The sequence below is a fragment of the Melanerpes formicivorus genome, unplaced genomic scaffold, assembly GCF_026170545.1.
Source record: "Melanerpes formicivorus ecotype bairdi unplaced genomic scaffold, bMelFor1.0.p_v2 SCAF_34, whole genome shotgun sequence".
In the NCBI taxonomy this organism is placed as follows: domain Eukaryota; kingdom Metazoa; phylum Chordata; class Aves; order Piciformes; family Picidae; genus Melanerpes; species Melanerpes formicivorus.
Window position 1 is genome coordinate 1,815,584 of NW_027142386.1, and position 25,510 is coordinate 1,841,093.

Genomic DNA, 25,510 nt, shown 5'->3' on the forward strand with positions numbered 1-25,510 from the left:
GCACCCCTGCCTCATGGGACTTCTCTCTGCTCCTGGCACTGGGCACCTCACACCATGGGCATTAGAAGTTTCCTCTCACACAGGAAGTGTCTCTCACGTCCCTCCTCCTGCTGCTTTCTGAGTAAGGCAGTTTGTTACAAGTCACAGACTCACAGAATGGGTTGGGCTGGAAGGGACCTTAAAGCTCATCCAGCTCCAGCCCCCTGCCATGGGCAGGGATACCTCCCACCAGCACAGCTTGCTCAAGGCCTCATCCAGCCTGGCCTTGAACACCTCCAGGCAGGAGGCAGCCACAGCCTCCCTGGGCAACCTGTGCCAGGCTCTCCCCACCCTCACTCTCAACAATTTCTTCCTCATCTCCACTCTCAATCTCCCCTCTCCCAGCTCAAAGCCATTGTCCCTTGTCCTGGCACTCCCAGCCCTTGTCACCAGTCCCTCCCCAGCTCTCCTGGAGCCCTTCAGGTACTGGAAGGCTGCTCTGAGGTCTCCCTGGAGCCTTCCCTTCTCCAGGCTGAACAGCCCCAGCTCTCCCAGCCTGTCCCCACAGGGGAGGTTCTCCAGGCCTCTGATCGTCTCTGTGACCTCCTGTGGACCCACTCCAGCAGTTACAGTATACAACACTCTGTAAAAGAACAATTAAAGCTTCCTGACAGCTTGGTCTGCAGATGTGGGCTGGAGGAAACCCTGGAAGTTCAAACAGATCAAGAGAGCTTGGGGTCAGACGAAGGAGGCAGTGGCTGGAGCTGCCCCCAGACACACAGCCAGGAGAGCAGGGAGCCCTGAGATCCAGGTGATCACTGTCAGGCTTCAAGGCCCTGGCATGGACAGTGATCACCTCAGGGCCCTGCTGGTCTGTGTCTGTTCACCGGATCACATATGGTAGGGCTTGGAAGGGATCTTCGGAGATCTACTCCAAGCCCTCTGCTGGGTCAGGGTCACCCAGAGGAGCTCACACAGGAATGTGTCCAGGCAGGTGGTGAGTGTCTCTAGCGAGGGAGACTCCAGCACCTCTCTGGGCAGCCACCTCCAGGGCTCCCTGACATTACAGAAGATCCTCTTCACGTTCAGATGGAACTTCAAAAGCTCCAGTTTGTGCCCATTGCCCCTTGGCCTGTCACAGGGCACCAGCTCCAGCCCCTTGTCGTGGATGTCCTGCCCCAGGTCCCATCTTCAGCCCTGTGTCGCAGCTATCTTGTCCCAGGTCCTGTCTTCTGCCCTGTGCCCCATCTTCATTCCCATCAACCAGGTGCCCAGCCCCAGGTCCCATCTCCAGCCCCAGGTCCTGAGTGTCCAGTCCTGGGTCCCAGGTGCCCAGCACCGTGTCCTGCCCCATCCCAGCCGAGGCCGCGGGGCTGAGCCGCCAGCGCAGCCGGGAGATGCCCGAAGCGGCGCTGCCGGAGTTCCGAGGGAAGGCCGGGCCAGGGAGCTCCACGTGCACAGCAGCAGCAGTTTCCCGCCGAGCGGGGCGGCGGGGAGGGACTATATCTCCACGGCGTGCGCGGGCGGAGGGATCCAGGCGCGGCGGGAGGCGGTTCGGTGGGCGGGGCGGGAGCGGAACCGCGGGGGCGGGCGGAGCGGAGCGGCAGCTTTCGGCGTGCGGGAGACCGGCGGCGGAGCGGCGCCAGGGCCCGGCGGAAGGCGGCGGAGGCTGCGCTCGGTGTGGGGGGCGGAAGGCGGGAGGGAGGGAGCCGCGGCGCCGCCTCCCGGTGAGGAGCGAGCGAGCGGCAGCCGGCGGAGCGCGGAACAGCCGGCGGCGGCGGGAGGAGAGCGCAGCGGCCGGGAAGAGCCGGCGGAGGCGGCGGCGGAGCCAGGGGAGAGCGGCCGCGGGCCGGGCCGAGCCGCGATGGAGCGGAAGAGGTGGGAGCGCTCGGTGGGGCCGCGGCGGCTCGGGCCCGGGCCCGGGAGGGGGGTCGGGCGGCGCTGACTCGCGGCGGGGCGGCGGGAGGAGGAGCCCGCCCCGGGGGGGCCGGGCCCGGGCACCGGGGAAGGCGCCGGCCCAGCCTTTTCGCTACAGGTGGCCGTGCCCGGGGGGCTGGCGGGGCTGTGGGACACCGATAGGTACCGTAGGGACGGGCGCTGGGGTCCCATGGGGGCTCTGCCGGCGGCGCGCCGTGGGGCCGGGAGCCCCGGGGAAGGGGGCGGGGGGCGCCGGGAGCCCCGGGGAAGGGGGCGGGGGGTTCCAGGAGCCCCGTGCGTCCCTTCGGAGCCGGTCGTGCCCAGCCAACGCGGTTCATGCTGGAAACGCGAGCGCATTCGGTGCTGTGGAAGTAAGGGCGGCACGGGCGGCAGCGGCTGCCCGCCTCCCCTCCCTCCTGCCCCCCTCCCCCGGGGGTCTCTCCGCTCTTTTTCCGTCTGTCGAGGAGCTGGGGGGGTGCTGGGAGAGGAAGCTCTGCTTGCCCGGCCCGCGGCGGGGGCCGCTGCTGTGGTGCGAGGCTGGGGGCAGGGCTCGGGGTGCCTCGCCCCGGGGGCTGCTGCCGCGGGGAGCATCTGGCTCGGGAGCCTCCTGCTCCGCGGGAGGTTGCTATTAATACCGGGGAATGGCTCCCGGGGCTGTAGGTGGCCCGCATGGATCCCTCCCTCAGCCGTGAGAGGCAGCCTGGGTGCACCCCCGCCAGCTGATGTGTGAAACTTGGGTCCGTGGGGAGCCGGAGGAGCGGAGCAGAAGTTGCCCAGCTTGTCCGCGTCTGGCTTTTGTTCGAGGCGGCCAAGAAACAAATGTAGGCGATCGGCTTGTGCGGGTGTTAGGTTTGATGTGTTAAAGCAGGTGATGGTGATGGGAAGAGTGGTGCTGTGCTGGGCACGGAGGGAGCTGGCAAATGGCATCCCTGGGAGCGCGGAGCTGGCAGTGCCAGCTGTACCGCTGCAGCTGGCGAGAGAGGCGAAGAGCCCTGGAGCTGCAGGAGCAGCAGCTGAAGAGCCCTGCGTGTCTGAGAACTTAACTGCAAAGTTGTCGTCTCAGAGCTGAGGTGAAACAAGAGGGGGAGAGGGAGGCCAGGCAGCCTATCTGCAGTCCCAGGTTCTAGAGGATTTTCCCTTCAGACCCGTTTGGACAGAGATCCAAGGGATAAGCAGGCCCTGCTGCACCCATTCCTGGCTGCTGCTGCGTTTTGTGCCAGCCTGGAGTGGCAGAACACAGAAACACAGAATGGGAGGGGTTGGAAGGGACCTCTGGGGATCATCCAGTCCAACCCCCCTGCCAGAGCAGGGTCACCCAGAGCAGGTCACACAGGAGCACATCCAGGTGGGGCTTGAAAGTCTCCAGAGAGGAGACTCCACAAGCTCCTTGGGCAGCCTGCTCCAGGGCTCTGCCACTCTCAAAGTACAGCAGCTCCTCCTCACGTTTAGATGGAGCTTCCTTTGTTCAACTTTGTGCTCACTGCCTCTTGGCCTGTCACTGAGGACCACTGAGAAGGGTCTGGCTCCATCCTCCTGCTACCCACCCCTTGGATATTATAGTAAGCATTGGTCAGATCCCCCCCTCTCAGACGTGTGGTGGTGGTTCAGAGGTGGCTCTGCCCTCTGCTGCTTGCCTTTGGTTGGTTTGCCCTGGAGGTGCAGATGCAGGGAGTGTTCGTGGGGAGCTGCAGGCAGGGGTTGGAAGCCAGCCCTGCCCTGTGCCCCAGCCAGCCTGGGGAGTCTGCGCTGTGCCAGGCTGCTCAGCAGGGTGGCAGTTGCTGCTCTTCCCAGCTGTGGTTTAGGGCTTGAGTGCTTTCTGTCTGGAGGTTTCCTGAGCACTGGCAGCATGTGTTGTGCCTGAAGGCTTCTGCTGGGTCACTTCTGCTTTGGGCAACAAGGCACAGGGCTTGTGCTAAGTGCCTTCAGCCTCTGAGTCTCTGCGAGCTGGTTGCCGGCTGGAAGTGAAATCCCCCTCGGGGTGTGAGTCCCTAGGCAGGGGGTTACAAACAGTCCAGTTCATTGGGCAGGATTTTCTTTTAACTGGAGTGGATTCTTTCATCTGCCTGTGGCTGAAACGTTGGGGAGCCCAAGAGGGTGCCTGGCTGGTGTGGTGTGGCCTCTGGGCTAGGCTGGGAGCGAGCAGGGATGCAGGATTTGATTTCAGGAGGAGAAGGGCATCAGGGAGCTAGTGGAAATGGTTGGCTCTTTGAGAGAAGGTTCTGGCTACCTGCCCCTAGTTCTGAGGGCTGTGGTTTAGTGGCAGTGGCTTAGCAGCAGTGGTGGAGTTGTGAGCTCTAGGCCAGCTGTTGGGCTCGACCACAGGGTGTTAGGGGCTGGAAGGGACCACTGGAGATCATCTCGTCCGACCCAGGCTCAAAGGTCTCTTCCACCCTCAACACTTCTATGATACAAAGACTCTCTTCAAAGAGGGAAGGAGGTTTTAGTGCTGTCCTTCTGCTGAAGGCTTGATGACCAGGTGTCTGAGAAGTTTGGGGTCACTGCTCAGCCATTGCCTCGAGGAGCTGTTGAGATCTCTGCTCTTAAAACTTCACAGAGCTCTTGAGAGAAGCTCATTGTGTTGTCAGTTTCTTACCTAGGCAGCACCTGTGTGAAAAGCTGAGGAGGGTGTTAACCCTCCCTGGCTGCTTTTACTTTCAAGCCCCAAACTGTGGAGGAGAACACTTTTGCTGAGCCCCTGCTTTGCTCTTTCTCAGTGTCTCAGTTTTCCCCACAGCTCCCCCAGGGAAGCTCTCATGGTGCTTGAGTGAACCTTTTAAACGTGGCTGCTTACATTTTGGGCTCAATCCTGTCTTAGGAGGCTGGGCCAGGGTCTGGCTTGAGAGCAGCCCTGAGGAAAAGGCCTTGGGGGTGCTGGGGGAGGAGAAGCTCAACAGGAGCCAGCAGTGAGCACTTGCAGCCCAGAGAGCCAAGCAGAGCCTGGGCTGCAGCAAGAGAAGTGTGGCCAGCAGGGCCAGGGAGGGGATTCTGCCCCTCTGCTCCACTCTGCTGAGACCACAACTGGAGCTCTGGGTCCAGTGCTGGAGCCTCTGTGCCAGGAAGGATCTGGAGGTGCTGGAAGGTGTCCAGAGAAGGGCCACAAGGATGAGCAGAGGGCTGGAGCTGCTCTGCTCTGGAGACAGACTGAGAGAGTTGGGGTTGTGCAGTCTGGAGAGGAGAAGGCTCTGAGGAGACCTAACTGTGGTCTTCCAGGATCTGAAGGGGGCTACAAGAAAGCTGGGGAGGGACTTGTGAGGGTGTCAGGGAGTGATAAGACTTGGGGGGATGGAACAAAACTAGAAGTGGGGAGATTCAGATTGGATGTTAGGAAGAAGTTGTTCCCCAGGAGGGTGGTGAGAGCCTGGCACAGGCTGCCCAGGGAGGTGGTGGAAGCCTCCTGCCTGGAGGTGTTTGCAGCCAGGCTGGATGTGGCTGTGAGCAACCTGCTGTGGTGTGAGGTGTCCCTGCCCGTGGCTGAGCCTTGAGGTCCCTTCCAGCCCTCACAATTCTGTGATTCTTCAGTACTGCTCCGTGTAGAGCTTGGGGATGCTCTTCTGTGGAGGGATGAGGGGATGTGTGAAGATGTGGGGTGGGTTATGGCAGCTGGACGAGACACCTGGACTCACTTGGTCACCTCCTGGTGAAAGCTGAGTGTGTCTGTGCCAGCCTGGCCCACGGTGCCCACGCTGTTGGGGTGTGGGACCACCGAGGCAGGGCTTGGTGCAGCTGCTACAGCAAGGGGTGACCTGAAGGTGCTGGGGGAGAAGATGGTCAGCATGGGAGGTGTCCCAGCTTTCACATCTCACTTTTCGAAGCCGCATCAGGGGGGTTGTACCACCCAAGGGGGCTCCCCCCCCCCCCGGGGCTGGGCTTTGCCTGGAGCAGAGCTGGGGAGAGAAGGGCAGAGAAGGAGCCCGGCGTGGGCTGAGCTCCCCAGCTCCGTGCAGGATGGAGACGGAGAAGAAGAAACATTTTGCATGATGTCCATCTGCCCCCCCCGCAAGGAAACGAGGCCTTGGCCATGCCCTGTTGATCCCCCTCTCTGCCCGGGCTGTTTCTGTCTCCTCTTCTTTAGCAGGCAGGGTTCGGTCGGGGGCTTCCTTCTGTCTTTTGTCCCTTAGCTTCCCAAGTTGTGCAGCTCCTGGTAGGCAAAATGGGGAGAGCGGAGGGGAGGAGACTTCGTGTAATGAGGGAGGAGGGGAGAGGGCCCTGGGCTGGCAGCCGCGCTCTCTCCTTAAGACTATAAGGCAGGGAACAAAGAGGGAGCAGCACATGGAGAGCAGCACATGGAGAGCAGCGGGCACCTGGCAGCGCTGCCCCCTCGCACGGGCTGCCGGCGGCCGGCTCCCTGCGCGCCCCTGCGCAGAACAATCGCCGCGGCGCGGCTCGGCTCCCGCCGGCCCCGGGGCCTCCCGGCCTTGGTTTTGTTGGTGCTGTGGCAGCAGATAATGCCCTGGGGGCGGGGGGGAAGGGTTCTGAGGGGCCGGCGTGTGAAATCCTTTGCAGCTCTGCCGTCGCCTCGCCGCCCGCCGGCAGGGAAGCTGAGAGCTGCTCGCTGGGAGCCAGGCGCAGCCTGCGCCCGGCGCGGTGCCTGCAGCCCCCCGGGGGGAGCCTGGGCTCGGCGCCTTTGCACCAAGACGTCTCTCTTCCGAGTCTCTTCAAAAGCTTCTGCTCCGCAGTGGAAGGAGCTGAAGTGCCTGTTCTGTGGCGTTTGGGGCACATGAGCGTTTCGGTAGTGCTCAGAATTGCTAAGTCCTCTGCTTTAGTGCTTCTGTGCCTTGTGACCTGCAGCAGTGAGCCTTCAGCTCGTGTTTGGTGGGACCTTGGCTGCCTTTCTGGGCTTTTCAGTTCCTCCTTTGACCCTCTCAGGTGGCTGTGTCCTACCGAGCCTGCTCCTGCCAGTGTGACCCCAGGAGCTCCAGAGCTGCTGTGTGTGTGTTTGCTGAGCAAGTTCACTGCCCAGCTTTGGAGCTGGAGCTTTGCTCCGCAGCGTGCTGTCGGTCCAGAGAAGATGGGGATGGGTTTGCCTTCTTCAAGACATCATCAGAATAAAAGTTGTTGTTGTTGTTGTTTTCTTTCTTCTCAACCTTTCAGTGCTTTTCCTATGGGCCAAGCCTCCCCAGGAAGAGACAGGACTCTGAGTCATTTCAGGTGGGTTCTTGGGTTTTTTTGGGTGTTTGTGGACTTGGAGCAACTTTTCAGATCCATTGCAAATTTCCTAGAGCAGATCCAGAACAACAACAACAAAAAGAAACCACCCCCTGAAGGGCTCTGCTCATTTAAAACACCATCTCTGAGAGCAGCTGGCTCTGTGCTCTGGAAGTGGCACTGCTCCTGAAGTGCACAATTCACTGTGATGTATTACCTGTAAATTAGTTAGACACTGAACCATCAATCAGGGCTGCAGCTCTGGGAAGGGGAAGCAGTGTCATGTTCCTCATGCAGCAGGAGCCTCTCCTCTTGGCTTCACTGGTGATGGCTCTGGTCTGAAAGCTGCTTGAGTTGATTGCTGCCCTTTCTGGATCCTCTGCTGACTCAAGTTTGAGACCATTCTTGGAAAAGCTGTGAAAGATCTGTCTCCATCTAGCCTGGGTCTGGAGCTAAACTCCAGCAATTGCTCTGTCACCCAGTGGCTCCTGCCCAGCAGAGAAGGGGAGCTGGGAAAAGGAGAGGAGACTGAAATCTGTTTCCATTTCAATCCTTAATGAAACAACAAAACTGATCCCAGTACCAGCAGGAAGCACACCCAAGTCCTGCTCAGCCCAGGGAAGCTGCAGCAGGCACTCTGCAGGGGAGAGCAGGCTTCAGGAGCAGGAGGAGCTGCAGGGTCAGGAGGAGCCTGAGCTGGAAGCTCTCCTCAGCAAATTTCCCCCTTTACACCTTCATGGTGTGGGATACTCTGAGCAGCTCCCAGCTCCCCTGGCTGACTCCAAACTGCTCATGGCCTCAAGCTGGCCAAAGGTTCTGTCCCAGGAAAACCACAACAAGACCTAGCCTCTGTGTCTGCTTATTCCTGCTCTCCATGTCAGCTTTGGATTAGGAAGAAATTCTTAGGAGTGAGGGTGGGGAGAGCCTGGCACAGGTTGCCCAGGGAGGCTGTGGATGCTCCCTCCCTGGAGGTGCTCAAGGCCAGGGTTGGATGAGGCCTTGAGCAAGCTGGGCTGGTGGGAGGTGTCCCTGCCCATGGCAGGGGCCTGGAGCTGGCTGAGCTTTAAGGTCCCTGTGGCTCTATGAATCTTTTGCTCCAAGTGTTCATACAGCTCAAAAGCCAGCAGGCCCAGCTGAGGAGTAAGCAGTGCTGAAGTGTTTCCTCCTCCCTGCCCTCTCAGGGTGGATTCTCTTCCTCTTCTGGCTACCTGCAGTGCACACCTTGAGCAGTGGTGGTGGGCAGGGTGCAGCTGTGGGGCAGGATAAGCAGCCTGGGAGCTCTGAGGGCCAGGAGCTTTCTAGGCAGATGCTGTGGGGAGTGCTGACCACAACCTTTCACTCCTAAATCCTCAGAGAGTTTCTCAGTTCTCACTTTTAGTCTGAGTGCTGCTACCCTTCTCTCTCAGTTCTGAAAGCTCCTCCAACACTTTTGATTCTTTGTGGCTCTTTTTTTTTCTCTCCTGTTTGGATCTGGGTTGGGTTTTTTTTTGCCTGCACAATCTGGCAGGGACAAACTGGTTTGCCACTGTCCCATGCTAGCAATTCTGTGCTGCTTTTTGCAGCTCTTTCCCCTGATGAAGGCTTCAGAGAAGCAGCTAATGGGTTAAAAAAGAGGCTTTTCCTTCCTTCTGAGAAGACCCTGGAGAGGTGGTTGATATCCTCCCACCCCTATGGTAGAAGCACAGCTGCTGCTGAAGTGGCATTCCTTCTGTCCTCTCATCCTGGGACGACCTGGGCCTTCAGATGGAAACCCTGCAACAAGTGCCCTGCACTCCTGGCTTCAGGAGTAACAGCAGGGACCCTCCAACCCCAGAGGTCCAAAAGCATTTGGACCTCATTGATAATTCATTGATTTGCCTCCAGCACTGATCCCATTAGCAGAAAGGCCAAGGATGTGTAGGGGATGTTTGAGGTCATTCCAAGTTGACTTGGATGCTGTGAGGCTGCTGTGAGCAGAGGTGTTGAGCTCAACAGATCTCACTTCTGTGTACAGTGGGCAGCCTGTTAGTGTTGACTCACTGGGATGTAGCCTCACATACCTCATCCTTGCTGTGCTGAGAGCAGAGCACCCTCTGGTAGGTTAGGGTTGAGATCTACTTGTGTCAGAGAACTGCAGACTGGTGGGGTGGGAAGGGACCTCTGGGGATCATAGTATCATAGAATCAGTCAGGGTTGGAAGGGACCACAAGGATCATGTAGTTCCAGCCCCCCTGCCATGGGCAGGGACACCCCACACTAGATCAGCCTGGCCAGAGCCTCATCCAGCCTGGGCTTAAACACCTCCAGGGATGGGGCAAGGTGAGGCTCTGGGCAAGCTGATCTGGTGGAGGATTCCCTGCTGAGTGCAGGGAGGTTGGACTGGAGGAGCTTTGGAGGTCCCTTTGGGCCTGGGCTGAACCTGCCCCTTCTCCCCCGTGCCCCCTCTGCCCCCTCTCCCCGCTGCCCCCCTGGACCCCGCTCCACTGCCCCCTCCTGCCCTAGCTGTGGTGGTCTCCCCAGCCCCAGCGGGAAGAAGTTCCGCAGCAAGCCGCAGCTGGCGCGGTACCTGGGCGGCTCCATGGAGCTGGGCACCTTCGACTTCCGCACCGGGAAGATGCTGATGACCAAGATGAACAAGAACCGGCAGCGCATGCGCTACGACTGCGCCAACCAGGCCAAGGTGAGCACGGCCGCCGCCGGCCGCCGCCTCCCGCCTCCCCCCCGGCTCCCCCCCCGGCTCCCCCCCGGCCTCACAGCGGGGCTGCAGGGACAGGGTGAGAGGGCATGGAGGGAAGCTGAAGGAGGGCAGATGGAGACTGGGGAGGAGGAAGAAATTACTGAGTGCGGGTTGGGGGAAGAGAAGGCTCCAAGGAGACCTCAGAGCAGCCTGCCAGGACCTGAAAGGGCTCCAGGAGAGCTGGGGAGGGACTGGTGACAAGGGCAGGGGGTGCCAGGGCAGGGGGTGATGGCTTCTAACTGGAAGAAGCTGGATTTAGATGAGACATTGGGAAGAAATCCTTCCCCACAAGGGTGGGGAGAGACTGGCACAGGTTGCCCAGGGAGGCAGTGGCTGCCTCCTCCCTGGAGGTGTCCAAGGCCAGGCTGGATGAAGCCTTGAGCAATCTGTGCTGGTGGGAGGTGTCCCTGCCCATGGCAGGGGGTTGGAGCTGGATGAACTTGAAGCTCCCTTCCAGCCTAAACCATTCTGTGATTCCATGGATTTTGGGCAAAAAGCTGAAGAGGCAAGAGGGGGCAAGGCCTGCTTGTGGAACAGTGACAGAGACCATGTTGGCACCTGGGAGGTTTGCTGGTTAAGGTTTAGTCAAGATTGCAGTGATGCTGCTGTGCTGCCTGTCAGGATGGATTGGCTCAAATCAATCTTAATTATCTGTATCTTAATCTCCAGTACCTGAAGGGACTCCAGGAGAGCTGGGGAGGGCCTTTGGACAAGGGCTGGGAGTGCCAGGATGAAGGAGAATGGCTTTGAGCTGGGAGAGGGGAGGCTGAGACTGGAGATGAGGAAGAAATTGTTAAGAGTGAGGGTGGGGAGAGCCTGGCACAGGCTGCCCAGGGAGGCTGTGGCTGTCCACTCCCTGGAGGTGTTCAAGGCCAGGTTGGATGAAGCCCTGAGCAGCCTGTGCTGGTGGGAGGTTGGAACTGGATGATCTTTAAGGTCCCTTCCAAACTAAACCCTTCAGTAGTTCCATGTGTTGGCTGCCTGAAGCTCCATGCACTGAGACCTTAAGTGTGGCAGATAGCAGAGTGCTTAGCTCCTGCATGTGTCAAGCAGTCAAGAATCAGCTTCCTGGGAGTCACTGCAGCCTCTGCCCCCAGCACTGGCTGCTGTGGTGATGCCTCAGTGCAGGGACCAGCAGCCCACACACACCTCAGGAGCTACAAATCCTCTCCAAACCTCTCAGATAATGGTTCTCATGAGTTCCAAGTGCATTAGCACGCAGATGGTTCAGGAGGGTATTTGTCCTGAATACATCTTCTCTCCATCTCATGAATAAATATCATCAGCAGGCTTGGTGCCTGCACCCCCCAGAACAAAGTGTGGCCTACAGCCATTTCCAGCTTGCCTCTCAGAGCCATTCCTCCTTCCCCAGCTCTCTTCTCAGCTTCAGCTGACCCAAAATGCAGTCCTGGAGTGAAAAACCTGACTGGGAGGAGCTGCCTTTGAAACCCCAGCTGTGTTAGGAGCTGAAGGGAAAAGAGAGATGCAGATTCCAGCTCTGTTGAGTTGTTCATGGGTGTTCACAACAGGATTGAAACAGAGTGGGTGAGGATGGGTTCTGGATTGACAGAGCAGCCTCTGAATCCCACTTCATGATGACACACAATCACAGAATGGGTTGGGTTGGATGGAGCCTTCAAGCTCATCCAGTTCCAACCCCTCCCAGCCATGGGCAGGGACACCTCCCAGCAGCCCAGCTTGCTCAAGGCCTCATCCAGCCTGGCCTTGAGCACCTCCAGGCAGGAGGCAGCCACAGCCTCCCTGGGCAGCCTGTGGCAGTGCCTCACCACCCTTGTGGGGAAGGATTTCTTCCCAATGTCTCATCTAAATCCAGCTTCTTCCAGTTGGAAGCCATCACCCCTTGCCCTGGCACTCCCAGCCCTTGTCACAAGTCCCTCCCCAACTCTCCTGGAGCCCTTTCAGGTACTGGAAGGCTGCTCTGAGGTCTTCTCCAGGCTGAACAGCCCCAGCTCTCCCAGCCTGTCCCCACAGGGGAGGCTCTCCAGCCCTCTGATCACATTCATGGCCTTTTCTGGACCTGCTCCAGCAGCTCCTGGTCCTTGTGCTGGGGGCTCCAGAGCTGCCCCAGCACTGCAGGGGGAGGTCTCAGCAGAGCACAGCAGAGGGGCAGAATCCCCTCCCTGTCCCTGCTGGCCACACTGCTGGGCATCAGCCCAGGACAGGGCTGGCTCTGCTGGCAGAGCATGATGCCCACCTCTGCAGCCTGTCCAGGTTTTTATGGGTGGATCCCTTCCTTCCAGCACTCTCAACCACAGCACACAGCTGGGTGTCATCCCAGGCTTGCTGAGGGTGCCTCAATCCCACTGCCCCCCTTGCTGAGAGGTGTTAAGCAGCTCTGGTGCCAGTAGTGACCCCGAGGGACACCGCTCACCGCTGCTCTGCGCTGGGAGCTGGAGAGCAGGGAAGGTTTGGAGCCCAGGAACTGCTGGTTTTGAGCCCTGCTGTACATCTTTGTGGCTGTAGAAGCTTTTCAGCACATTGCAGATGTCTGGGGGGGGCTTTCCTTCTCCTTCTGCCTGCACTTCTCAGGGCAAGCCTGACCTGAACACGGCGCTGCCCGTCCGGCAGACAGCCTCCATCTTCAAGCAGCCTGTCACCAAGATCACCAACCACCCCAGCAACAAGGTCAAGAGTGATCCTCAGAAAGCTGTGGACCAGCCACGCCAGGTAAGGCCTCTGCAGAGCCATTAGACCCCTGGGGGTGCTGCTGGAAGGGTCCCAGAACAAACCACTTCCATCCTGTGATGCTCAGTCCTGGAGTCCCTCAGGCTGGAAAAGGTTCTGCAGGTCATCAGCATTGACCCAGCTACCATGGCCACTAAATTGTGTCCTCAGGCACCACAGGCAAGGAGGAGTGAGCTGTGGTCAGCCACCCTTCAAGCTGGGAGCTTGATTCTGATGTGAAATCCCTTTGGCAGATGCCAGCTGCTGCCCCTGGGACCCCACAGCACTGGCAGCAGCTTCATTTGGACAGGGAATAAAGAATCAGGGAGGTGGTGAGGGTGGCATCAAGCCCAACAGGAACCCAACTGCCCTGACCCCTGACTGTGCCCTGGAGCACCTCATCTACAGCCTCTGGAACCCCTCCAGGGCTGGGGACTCCTCCATCTCCCTGGGCAGCCTGTGCCTATCCCTGACCACTCTGGCAGCAAAGACATTTTTCCTCCTCTCCAACCTCTCCCTCCCCTGGCACAGCTCCAGGCCATTTCCTCTCCTTCCATCACCTGATCCTAGGGAGCAGAGCCCAACCCCCACCTCCCTGCAGCTTCCTCTCAGGGAGGCTGAGCAATGAGGTCTCCCTCAGCCTCCTCCACACTAAACATCCCCAGCTCCAGCAGCCACTCCTCCTAGGACACCCTCCCCACCCCTCCCCAGCCTCATTGCTCTTCCCTGGACCCCTCCAGCCTCTCAATGTCTTCCTTCTCCTGTGGCACCCAGAACTGAGCCCAGCACTCAAGCTGTGGCCTCCCCAGTGCCCATCCAGGGGCACCATCCCTGCCCTGCTGCTGCTGCCCACACCACTGCTGCTCCAGGCCAGGCTGCTGCTGCCCTTCTTGCCCCCCTGGGCACTGCTGGCTCCTCTCCAGCTGCTGGCACCCAGCACCCCCAGAGCCTTCTCTGCTGGGCAGTTTGCAGCCACTCTGCCCCCAGCCTGGAGCCTTCCTGGGGTGGTTGTGACCCAAGGGCAGGACCCAGCCCTTGGCCTGGTTGAACCTCATGGCACTGTGAAGCCTCTGATGTTTCAGGGACAACATCTTGCAGTGCCCCCAGCTCCTCAGATCAGGGCAAGCCTCATCCCTGATGCAGTTCCTAGAACTGGCCTCCAGCCTCTGGTTAGGTTCCAGCTCTCTTCTAGTCAAGCCTTCCTCTCCTCACTGCTGGAAAGAAGCAGTTCCCTCCCATTCCAGCAGCTGTTGCAGCCACTTCAGGAGCCATTTGCATTGTAATGGGAGTCAGTGAGAAGTGTTCCAGCTGGGAGGGATTCTGTGTGTGCAGAGATCCCTGGGCCTGTACAGGCCACACACCTGGAGGTGTTTGATGTGCTCTGGGGGGGCTCTTTCCCCCTCCCTGCATGGCCCTTTTGGTCAGGTCTGTGTCTCAGGAGTGATGCATTCTACCTGGATGAATAAGGTCAGCAGCTCAGCTTGGAGTGGCCCTGATTGAGAGCAAACCCAAGTGGGTTCCTTCTCCAGGCTCTCTCATCTGCCAGCAAGAAAGTACCTCAAAATTAAAGGCAATCTCTCAGCTTAATTGCAGCTGGTGAAAGGATGGAGATCTACCCAAAAAAAGGGAATGAGAGCATGGGAGAAGGATGACTTTGAAGCTGGGCCCTGCTTTAGCAGCAGCTCTGCCTGTTCAAAGCAGCCTGGGGAAGGGTTCCTGTGTCATTAACATCACCTCAGGCTGACAGCCTCTTGCCTCTGTGCAGCTCCCACCAGGGGTCCTGGCTCCTTTCTTCTGCTGAGTCCATCCTGCTAGCAGGGACAGGAGCTGCTCAGCCTCGTTAGCCTCTTCAGACACTCAGCAGTGTCACTCATTGGGGCATTTGGAGCTGCTGCAGGCCTGCTGGAATGAAAATGGCAGAGAGCTCATTCTGAGGGGGAGAGGGATTGCACTAAAGTGGAGAGCTGCCCTGGAATGCTCCCACCTTGCACCCTGGAAACCTCCTCTGCCAGCTTAGAAAGGTCCTTGCTGAAGTGGGAGGCTCTGCTGGAGCTGGGGCTGGGGTTCTGTTGCTCTTTGTGAGGGTTGTGAGCAGGTTGGCAGAGTTCTGGCAGGGTTTCCTGGATTCAAAGAATGGTTTGGGCTGGGAGGGACCTCAGAGTTCATCCAGCTCCAACCCCCTGCCATGGGCAGGGACACCTCCCACCAGCACAGGCTGCTCAGGGCCTCATCCAGCCTGGCCCTGAACACCTCCAGGCAGGGGGCAGCCACAGCATCCCTGGGCAGCCTGTGCCAGGCTCTCCCCATCCTCACTCTCAAGAATTCCTTCCCCATCTCCAGCCTCAATCTCTCCTCCTCAAGCTTCACTCCATCCCCTCTTGCCCTATCACTACAAGTCCTTTCCTGAGGCAGCAGCAGACCTCTGCTCATAGTGGTGTTGCTGGGGGGACAGTGGTTTGAAAATGGAGCAGGGCAGAGTGAGGTTGGACATCAGGAGGAAGCTCTGCACAGTGAGGCTGGGGAGAGCCTGGCACAGGCTGCCCAGGGAGGTGGTGGAGTCCCCATGGAGCCATTCAGGCTCAGCCTGGCTGTGTCTCTGTGCAGCCTGCCCTGGCTGGAGCTCTCCCTGCTGCCTGCAGGGGCTTGGACAAGATGCCCTTGGAGGGTCCCCTCCACCCCCATGCACTCTGTGCAGCAGGCCCCAGGCATCTCCTGGCTGGTTAATGAAGAGTGAAGCTGTGACACTGCTGTGCCCACAGGTGCTGCAGCCTGAGCTCTGCAGTGTCACTGCTCCTGTCACTGCCTGTTGTCACCCAGCTTGTGCCTTCCTTGTGCAGTGGCTGCCTTGGAGGCTGCTGCTGGGAAGGTAAATTGGAGAGGCTTGGGGAGTGGTGGAATTGTTTTGGCAGGGAAAGCCCTTTGAGATCAACTCCAACCACTAACCCAACACCACCAAGGGCAGTGCTAAACCATGCCCCCAGCACCACATCTCCACAGCTCTTCAGTCTCTCCAGGGATGGAGACTCCACCACTGCCCTGGGCAGCCTTTTCCAGGGCTTGGTCAACCCTTTTGGGGAACAAATTGTTCCTCATGGCCAACCTAAACCTCCCTTGGGGCAGCCTGAGCTCATTGCCTCTTGTTCTCACATTTGCAGCTTGGGAGAAGAGCCTGACCCCTCCCTGGCTCCAGCCTCCTCTCAGGGAGCTGTAGAGAGCAATGAGGTCTCCCTCAGCCTCCTCCTTGCCAGGCTGAGCAATCTCAGCTTCCTCAGCCACTCCTCCCCAGCCCTTTGTGAGCTTCATTGCTCTTCTCTGGACCTGCTCCAGTCCCTCAAAGCCTTTCTTGGGGTGAGGAGCCCAAACCTGAGCCCAGCACTCAAGCTGTGGCCTCACCAGTGCACTGCAGGTGAGGTCCCCTCTCCATCTCTGGCCACACTGCTTTGGCCTTCTGTGCTGCCACTGCCCATTCCTGGCTCCTGCCCAGCTTCTCCCCCATCAGTTCCTGTCCTGTTGCAGTCCTTGTTCCCCTTGTGGGAGCTGGTAGCTGCAACAGCAGTGTGGGTTCCTCTACACTTGAGTTTTGGCAGGCATGAGATGGGGACAGAGCCTCTGAGTCCCAGCAGGGGGTGGGAAGGGACCTCTGGAGCTCACCCAGTCCAACCCCTCCTGCTCCTGCAGGGCACCCACAGCACCCTGCCCTGGAGCACAATGGCAAAGGGGGGGGGTTGGGAACTCTCCACAGAAGGAGACTCCACAACCTCTCTGGAGGCTGCTTCAGGCCTCCAGCAGCCTCACACCAAACCGCTTTCTCCTCCTGTTCACATGGAACCTCCTGGTTTCCAGTGTGTATCCAGTGCTGCTTGGCCTGGCACAGGACTCCACTGAAGAGAGCCTGGCCCAGCCTGCCCCCTGCTTGCCCCCTGCTTGCCCCCTGCTTGCCCCCTGCTTGCCCCCTGCTTGCCCCCTGCTTGCCCCCTGCTTGCCCCCCACCCTTCAGATACTTACAGACACTGACCAGCTGCCTCCCAGCCTTCTCCTCTCCAGACTGACCAGCCCCAGGGCTCTCAGCCCTTCCCCATCACACAGATGTTCCAGGCCCTTCAGCATCCTCACACCCTCCAGCAGATCCCTGTCCCTCTTGAACTGGGCAGCCCAGAGCTGGGCACAATACTCCAGGTGTGGTCTCACCAAGGCAGAGTAGAGGGGGAGGAAAGAGAAGCCTCCTCCTGAGCTGGGGGAGGAAAGAGAAGCCTCCTCCTGAGCTGGGGGAGGAAAGAGAAGCCTCCTCCTGGGCTGGGGGAGGAAAGAGAAGCCTCCTCCTGGGCTGGGGGAGGAAAGAGAAGCCTCCTCCTGAGCTGGGGGAGGAAAGAGAAGCCTCCTCCTGGGCTGGGGGAAGAGGAGCAAGTCTCTGTAGGCATAAGTGAGGACAGAGCACGGGAGGCTGGTGGGCACTGAGGGCTGTGCCCTGCTGGCACTCCCAGCTGCCTCCTCCTGTGGCAGCTCCAGCAGAGGCTCAGGCAGGGCAGGTGCTGTGTGCAGCTGTGCCAACCAACACTTCTCTTTGATGCCAGCTCTTCTGGGAGAAGAAATTAAGTGGCCTGAATGCCTTTGACATTGCAGAGGAGCTGGTGAAGACAATGGACCTGCCCAAGGGGCTGCAAGGTAACCTCACCTCCCTTACCTGCAGGGGTGGCACTGGGCCCCCAGGCAGTGGTGGTCTGCAGGTGGAGTCTGAGACCTCCTGGCTCTCCAAGTGCTCCTCAGTGCTGAGAACCATTCCAGCTCCAGCAGGAACCTTGGTAGCCCTCTGGCTGGGAGGTTTGATGCCCTTTGTCCTGGGGAGGTGTTGAAGCAGAGCTGCTGAGCTCGGCCTGGGGGGAGGTTAGTTCACTGTGCAGAAGCAGGAGGGAAGCAGCTTCCATTTCCACCTTGCTGGGGTGGGTTTGTGTGCAGCAGAGCAGGGAGCTGGGCTGGGGTTAGGTGACCTTGGAGGGGGCTGGGCAAGTGCTGGTGGAGTGGCTTAGGACTGAGATGTGTGCAGTGGTGGCTTTCAAAGCTCAGCCTCTGCTTGCCCATGGCAGGTTTCAGGGGTGCCCCCTGGGCCTGATGTGCTGCTCCCTGCCTTGTGCCTCCCTGCTGATCTCTTTTCCTCCCACTTGCAGGGGTGGGCCCTGGCTGCACAGATGAAACCCTGCTGTCAGCCATAGCCAGTGCCCTGCACACCAGCACCATGCCCATCACTGGGCAGCTGTCTGCAGCTGTGGAGAAGAACCCTGGGGTCTGGCTGAACACCTCACAGCCACTCTGCAAAGCATTCATGGTGACAGATGAAGATATTAGGTATGAACTGCAGAGCTCACTCACTCTCTTGGGGAGAAGCAGTCCCTCCCCACCCCCAAGCCTTGCTCTTCCACTGGCAAGTGTCAAGGCCTGATGGAGCACTCTGGCTTGCTGGAGTCATCTGAATGCTGCAGAGCAGGAAAACATACTTCCAGGAAGCTGCTCTCACACAGACATGGCCTTAAAGCCTGCTCTGCTCTTGGTGTGCCCAGGCTCAGTTACTCTCAGCATCCAGGCTCAGATCTGCTCTGCTTGGACTGAAAACACTTGAGGGACCTCTGAGCAAGAAGGGCTTGGGGAGAGCCTGAACAGTGCAGTCCCCTTCCTCCTCCCTTCCTCCTCCCTTCCTCCTCCCTTCCTCCTCCCTTCCTCCTCCCTTCCTCCTCCCTTCCTCCTCCCTTCCTCCTCCCTTCCTCCTCCCTTCCTCCTCCCTTCCTCCTCCCTTCCTCCTCCCTTCCTCCTCCCTTCCTCCTCCCTTCCTCCTCCCTTCCTCCTCCCTTCCTCCTCCCTTCCTCCTCCCTTCCTCCTCCCTTCCTCCTCCCTTCCTCCTCCCTTCCTCCTCCCTTCCTCCTCCCTTCCTCCTCCCTTCCTCCTCCCTTCCTCCTCCCTTCCTCCTCCCTTCCTCCTCCCTTCCTCCTCCCTTCCTCCTCCCTTCCTCCTCCCTTCCTCCTCCCTTCCTCCTCCCTTCCTCCTCCCTCCCTCCTCCCTCCCTCCTCCCTCCCTCCTCCCTCCCTCCTCCCTCCCTCCTCCCTCCCTCCTCCCTTCCCTCAGTGTCAGCACAGCAGCAGCAGTGCAGGCTGTGATTGATTTTGGGGGGGGTTTGGTTTCAGTCATGAATTCTGTTGCCAAATGCAGACTGCTCCAGTCCAGCTTTCAGCACTTGGTAGGGAGCTGAATGCAGCCAAGGCACCAGCCCAGCAGCTTGCTCTCTGCCTTCTTTCCCAGCCTTGCTCTGCCTGTTGGGCTGGTCAGTCTCTCTCAGTTACAGGATGGGTTTGGGGTGCTCTGTGTGTGTGTGCTTGATTCAGACCTGGATGCCCAGGACAGATGGTCTGTGATTGCTGTGGCTGAGGTGAAAGAGGAGTCCCCCAGCCCCTGCTTGTTGATCACTTCTGTGCTGTGACTTTGACAGAAAAGCAGCTGCAAGGCTCCAGGTTGTGGCTTGAGAAGAGGAGGAGCCAAAGGCTGGGGCTGCTCAGAAGTTTCCCTGTCTCCACTTCCAGTTTTGGAGCTCAGCAGGGGAGGCTGAGTTCTGGTTTAGCAGTGGCACTGGGAACTAAAACCAAGTCCTGAGTCAGCTGCTGGATTAGAAGCATGAAGCATCACAGAATGTGTCTGGTGGGAAGAGACCCCCAGCCCTCAACCCAGCCCTGCAGGGGCAGCACCAAACCACGTCCCCAAGCACCAGGGCCACACAGTGCTTGAACACCCCCAGGGATGGTGACTCCAGCACTGCCCTGGGCAGCCTGATCCAATGTCTGAGAGCCCTTCCAGGGCAGAAATCTTTCCTGAGATCCAGCCTGAGCCTCCCCTGCTGCAGCTTGGAACCATCTCCTCTGCTCCTGTCTCTTGCCACCAAGGAGCAGAGGCTTCCTCCTCCTTGCTCCAACCTCCCTTCAGGGAGCTGTGGAGAGCAGTGAGGTCTCCCCTCAGGGAGGCAGATTTGAGTGCTGAGGACTCAGGAGATGCTGAGCACCTCTTTACTCTTTCACCTTCATTCAGAGGGCAGTGCCAGGCAGCTGTTGCCTGATGCAGCTCTTGCAGAGGGCTCTGCCAAAGCCCAGCCTCCTGTGTGAGGTGTTGGAGGCTCTCCTCCCTGCAGCTCTGAGGGCTGAGAGCAGTGCTGGAGGCTCTCTTCCCTGCAGCTCTGAGGGCTGAGAGCAGTGCTGGAGGCTCTCCTCCCTGCAGCTGAGGGCTGAGAGCAGTGCTGGAGGTTCTCCTCCCTGCAGCTCTGAGGGCTGAGAGCAGTGCTGGAGGCTCTTCCCTGCAGCTCTGAGGGCTGAGAGCAGTGCTGGAGGCTCTCTTCCCTGCAGCTCTGAGGGCTGAGAGCAGTGCTGGAGGCTCTCCTCCCTGCAGCTCTGAGGGCTGAGAGCAGTGCTGGTTGCTTTGGGGCAGGAAGCAGGAGGAGCTGGTGCAGCAGGTGAGGAAGAGGCTGGAGGAAGCCCTGATGGCTGACATGCTTGCCCACGTGGAGGAGATAGCAAGAGATGGGGAAGCTCCTTCAGAGAAAGAAGGTGGTGAGGAAGAAGAGGAAGAGGAGGAGGAGGACCAGGACCATGACCAGGAGATGGAGAATGTATAGTGCAGGTAATGTGACAGACCTTAAACTGCATCAGTGGAGGCAGAAACGTTTGCAGGGGGAGGCTGGGTACCTCCTGGCAGCAAAACCTTCGCTCCTGGTGTGCACTGCTCAGGCTGTGGGGGAGCTCCCAGCTGCTGGGCTGCCTGCTAAGTGCTGCTGGTGTCCTGGAGGGGTCTGAGCCATCTCTCTGTGGCCCAGGGGCTAAATGTGGAGCCAGAGCAATTCTGTGAGCCCTTGAACCAGAGAGTCACAGAATGGGTTGGGGTGGAAGGGACCTTCAAGACCATCCAGTCCCAACCCCCTGCCATGGGCAGGGACACCTCCCACCAGCACAGCTTGCTCAGGGCCTCATCCAGCCTGGCCTTGAGCACTTCCAGGTATACTCTGCTCCAAAACCTCCCTGGGCAACCTGTGCCAGGCTCTCCCCACCCTCCCTGTCAACAAATTCTTCCTCCTCCCCACTCTCAGTCTCCCCTCTCCCAGCTCAAAGCCATTGTCCCTCCTCCTGGCACTCCCAGCCCTTGTCAGGAGTCCCTCCCCAGCCCTCCTGGAGCCCTGCAGGCACTGGAACAAGGCCTTGTACGGGGGGATTCTGTCATGGAAGTGGCTCTGCTCTCAGAAGTTGGTTTGCCTTGTGATGCCTTTCATTTCCCCCTGTTCATTGCTGACTTCTAGTGACAGGCAGGAGGGCAGTGGGCAGGAGGGCAGTGGGCAGGAGGGCAGGGGGCAGGAGGGCAGTGGGCAGGAGGGCCAGCTGCACTTCAAGGTCTCTGCTTCTTCCCTGCCTGCCTCTTCCTTCACTTCTGCATTCTTCTCCCATGTTTCCTCATGGGCTGCATTAGGGTGGGGGCAGATCTGGGGAATGGTTTGGGTTAGGTTTGTAGCAAGTTAGTAAAAGGCAACCTGGGTATCCAGGGAGGGAGGCTGCTGGAAGGCTTCATAGGTGGTGGGACTTCATAAGCTGCAAATAACAGCCTGGAGAGGAGAAGGCTGCAGGGAGACCTCAGAGCAGCCTGCCAGGACCTGAAGGGCTCCAGGAGAGCTGGGGAGGGACTTGTGACAAGGGCTGGGAGTGCCAGGATGAGGAACAATGACTTTGAGCTGGGAGAGGAGAGACTGAGAGTGGAGATGAGGAGGAAATTGTTGAGAGTGAAGGTGGGGAGAGCCTGGCACAGGTTGCCCAGGGAGGCTGTGGCTGCCTCCTGCCTGGAGGTGCTCAAGGCCAGGCTGGATGAGGCCCTGAGCAGCCTGGGCTGGTGGGAGGTGTCCCTGCCTGTGGCAGGGGCTTGGATCTGGATGAGCTTCAAGGTCCCTTCCACCCCAACCCCTTGTGGGTTACATTCAGCACCAGGACACATCTGAGGAGGTGAAGGCAGAGGGCCAGCAGCAGCTGCAGGGCTGGCAGGAGGGCTCCTTGCCATTGTCCAGCCTGGGGCTGTGTCCTGTCTGCAGGCATTGCCCTTTCACACAGTGGAAGCTCTGAAAGCTGCCACTTGGATTTTAGTGTTTGTGGGGTGGTTTTAACCATCCTGTGAAGCAAAAGAGCTCTGCATCCTGAATCCTGAGTGTGCAGCAGTGCAGAGCAGAGCAGATCCACGAGGCTGAGGTGAGACACATCCCATCAATATTTTGTGCTGCACCAGAGAGGGAGAGTGCCCCATGCAAGGCAGCAGGGCTGCTGCTGGCTGGCTCCCTTTGATGTCTCCCCAGCCAGGAGCACTGTGAGCATCCTCAGCAGAGCTCCTGCAGGCTGGTGGGAACACAGCTTGCTGGGCTTCATTTTGATCATCTTCAGTTTTAGCCTAAGCAGAGCAATTAGTGTTCTGTGGCTGAGAGAGGGGAGCCAATACCCAGGGTGCTTCATTAGGGACACAGAGAGCCTGAGAGGCAAGCAGGGGTGGGGAAGGGGGGGAAACAGGGAGTTTTCAGGATGAGTAGCAGAAGCAGAGCCCCTTTGGAGCAAGGGGGCAGCTGTGCTTCAGGGGCAAGGAGGAGTGAGCTGTGGTCAGCCACCCTTCAAGCTGGGAGCTTGATTCTGATGTGAAATCCCTTTGGCAGATGCCAGCTGCTGCCCCTGGGACCCCACAGCACTGGCAGCAGCTTCATTTGGACAGGGAATAAAGAATCAGGGAGGTGGTGAGGGTGGCATCAAGCCCAACAGGAACCCAACTGCCCTGACCCCTGACTGTGCCCTGGAGCACCTCATCTACAGCCTCTGGAGCCCCTCCAGGGCTGGGGACTCCTCCATCTCCCAGGGCAGCCTCTTCCAATCCCTGACCACTCTGGCAGCAAAGACATTTTTCCTCCTCTCCAACCTCTCCCTCCCCTGGCACAGCTCCAGGCCATTTCCTCTCCTTCCATCACCTGATCCTAGGGAGCAGAGCCCAACCCCCACCTCCCTGCAGCTTCCTCTCAGGGAGGCTGAGCAATGAGGTCTCCCTCAGCCTCCTCCACACTAAACATCCCCAGCTCCAGCAGCCACTCCTCCTAGGACACCCTCCCCACCCCTCCCCAGCCTCATTGCTCTTCCCTAGACCCCTCCAGCCTCTCAATGTCTTCCTTCTCCTGTGGCACCCAGAACTGAGCCCAGCACTCAAGCTGTGGCCTCCCCAGTGCCCATCCAGGGGCACCATCCCTGCCCTGCTGCTGCTGCCCACACCACTGCTGCTCCAGGCCAGGCTGCTGCTGCCCTTCTTGCCCCCCTGGGCACTGCTGGCTCCTCTCCAGCTGCTGGCACCCAGCACCCCCAGAGCCTTCTCTGCTGGGCAGTTTGCAGCCACTCTGCCCCAGCCTGGAGCCTTGCTGGGGTGGTTGTGACCCAAGGGCAGGACCCAGCCCTTGGCCTGGTTGAACCTCAGCCATGGAGCCAGCCTGGCCAGATCCTTCTGCAGAGCCTCCAGCAGATCACCACTGCCCCCAGGCTTGGTGGCTGAGGTTGCCTCATGCAGGTCATTAGTTTCTGTCTGTCTGTCCACCATCTCCACCCTCTCTGTCTGTTAAACCTCAGCCCATGGCCACATCTCTCTGCAGAGCTTTCCTCCCCTCCATCATAGTATCATAGAATCAGTCAGGGTTGGAAGGGACCACAAGGATCATCTAGTTCCAACCCCCCTGCCATGGGCAGGGACACCCCACACTAGATCAGCCTGGCCAGAGCCTCATGCAGCCTGGGCTTAAACACCTCCAGGGCTGGGGCCTCAACCACCTCCCTGGACAACCCATTCCAGGGCTTCACCACTCTCATGGGGAAGAACCTCCTCCTCACCTCCAGCCTGAATCTCCCCACCTCCAGCTTCATTCCATTCCCCCTAGTCCTATCACTGCCTGAGATTCTGAGCAGTCCCTCCCCAGCCTTCCTGTAGCCCCCTTCAGATCCTGGAAGGCCACAATGAGGTCACCTGGGAGCCTCTTCTGCAGACTGATCAGCCCCAACTCCTTCAGTCTGTCCTCATAGGAGAGGTGCTCCAGCCCTCTGATCACCCTCCTGGCCCTGCTCTGGACACCTTCCAGCACCTCCACATCCCTCTTGTAATAGGGGCTTCAGAACTGGACACAGCCAGTCCCTGTCCAGCCTGGATTTGTGCCTGGGATTGCCTTGACCCAGCTGCAGGACCCTGCACTTGATCTTGTTGAACCTCCTGAGGTTGGCTTGTGCCCAGCTCTCCAGCCTGTCCAGGTCCCTCTGGCTAGATCCCTTCCCTCCAGCCTGTCCAGGTCCCTCTGGCTGGATCCCTTCCCTCCAGCCTGTCCAGGTCCCTCTGGCTGGATCCCTTCCCTCCAGCCTGTCCAGGTCCCTCTGGCTGGATCCCTTCCCTCCAGCCTGTCCAGGTCCCTCTGGCTGGATCCCTTCCCTCCAGCCTGTCTGCTGCACCACACAGCTTGGTGTCATCAGCAAACCTGCTGAGGCTGCACTCAATGCCACTGCCCATGGCACCCACAGAGATTTTGAACAAGACAGGTCCCAGGACTGATCCCTGAGGGACTCTGCTTGTCCCTGGCCTCCCCTGGGACATGGAGCCATTGCCAGCCACTCTTTGGGTGGTGTCAGATCAACACTTCTTGCTTTCCTTTCTGCCAGCACAAAGTGTCTGCTGCAGGGGGAGGGTGGGGGGGAGAGCAGGAGCAGGAAATGGCTCTGGGGTGGCATGGATGGGTTTGGTGGGGGTCAGTTCTCCCTTGCTTTAAACACCTCAAAAGCTCTGAGTGCCTTACAAAGTCTCTTTTCTTTCCCCCCCCCCCCCCCTTCTCTCTTTCTCCTAGGGAGTTCCACCCAGGAATTCCCAGTAGCAGCCCTCCCAGCAGGGTCAGCCCAACAATCCACCCAGCCAAGAAGAGTGTCTGCAGGGTGCAATGCCCCACCAGCCCACCCACACCTCTCAGCACCTGGAGGAACCCTTCAGGAAGCCTGGAGGAGCTGCTGCTTCTTCTGTCCAGTGCTGGGGGAGTTTGGAAGATGGAACTTGCCTCAGCTCCCCCTCCCCCTCCTTTTTTTTTGGGGGGGGGGAGATGTTGTTTTTTGTTTGGTGGTTTTCCTTTTTGTATTGCAGGGGTAGGGGGCAGTGGGAAAGCAGCAAAGGGGAGGGAGTAAAGGGAACAAACTGGGGGGGGGAGGGGGGAGGGAAGCCTAGGAACCAAATCTCCTGCCCCTTTTGGTGGTTGTGGTTGTTGTTGTGGGGCAGGGATGGGGGGGTTAAGGTTGGGGGGGTTGGGGGTGGGGGTTTTTTTGGGGCTCCCTTTTTAAGCTTTTTCTATCCAAATGATTTTAAGAGTGACCCCTGGGGAGGATTTTCTTCTCTCTGCCAGAGGTGGGAGAGATGCTCTCTGACTCCTTGGCTTCTCTGCTGGAGGGCTGCCTGCTGCTGCCAGACTGCAGGGAGGTCGTTGTCCCCTCCTGGGTCTGTCACTTTGGGTCACTGACTTGCCTTCCCCTCACCAGACCACCTTGGCCTTGGCAGTGGAAGCCTCAGAGGTGGCACTCTGGCAGTGGGGGGGGGTTGGACTTGAAGACCTCCAGAGGTCCCTTCCAGCCCCTACCATCCTGTGGGGCTGTGATGAGCTGCCAGAGCCTCTGCCACCCGAGGAGGTGGTGTGCAGGGGGAGGCTCCCTGGAGGCCTTGGCCTCCCAGCTGTGGCAGGCAGGTTGTGTGCTGGGTCACAGCAGCACCCCCAGGGCACAGCCCTGCTGGGGCTTTGCTCTGCAGCTCTGTGGCTGAGCAGAGCTCAGGGGAGGAGCAGACCCACCCCAGGAGGGGGCAGTTTGCTTTGGTTCCAATCCTCTCAGAAGGAACTTTCCCCCCCCTTGGGGTGGGAGGATGACTCCTCTGTGACTGACAGGGAGGAAGATTCCTCTCTTCTCTTCTGGTGCCAAGAACCCTGAGCTTGTGGTGTGTGTGTGTGTGTGTGTGGAGGGCAGGGGGGATCCACTC

General features: G+C 59.3%; 1 protein-coding gene across 1 annotated transcript; it reads left to right on the forward strand.

Moving 5' to 3' along the window:
* The first annotated feature begins 1,620 nt into the window (after positions 1 to 1,620).
* MBD3 (methyl-CpG binding domain protein 3) lies at positions 1,621 to 24,681 on the forward strand. The gene is made up of 8 exons (XM_068156355.1): positions 1,621 to 1,857; positions 6,988 to 7,044; positions 9,541 to 9,700; positions 12,308 to 12,445; positions 17,014 to 17,104; positions 17,605 to 17,782; positions 19,898 to 20,089; positions 24,345 to 24,681. The coding sequence occupies exons 1-7, from the start codon at positions 1,844 to 1,846 to the stop codon at positions 20,082 to 20,084; spliced, it is 825 nt and encodes a 274-aa protein (XP_068012456.1). The 5' UTR covers positions 1,621 to 1,843; the 3' UTR covers positions 20,085 to 20,089; positions 24,345 to 24,681.
* The last annotated feature ends 829 nt before the right edge of the window (positions 24,682 to 25,510 follow it).

Coding starts and splice junctions, on each gene's coding strand:
- MBD3 (XM_068156355.1), top strand. Junction 12,446..17,013: donor CTGTGGACCAGCCACGCCAG/GTAAGGCCTCTG, acceptor CTTTGATGCCAG/CTCTTCTGGGAGAAGAAATT. Junction 17,783..19,897: donor GTGACAGATGAAGATATTAG/GTATGAACTGCA, acceptor GCTTTGGGGCAG/GAAGCAGGAGGAGCTGGTGC.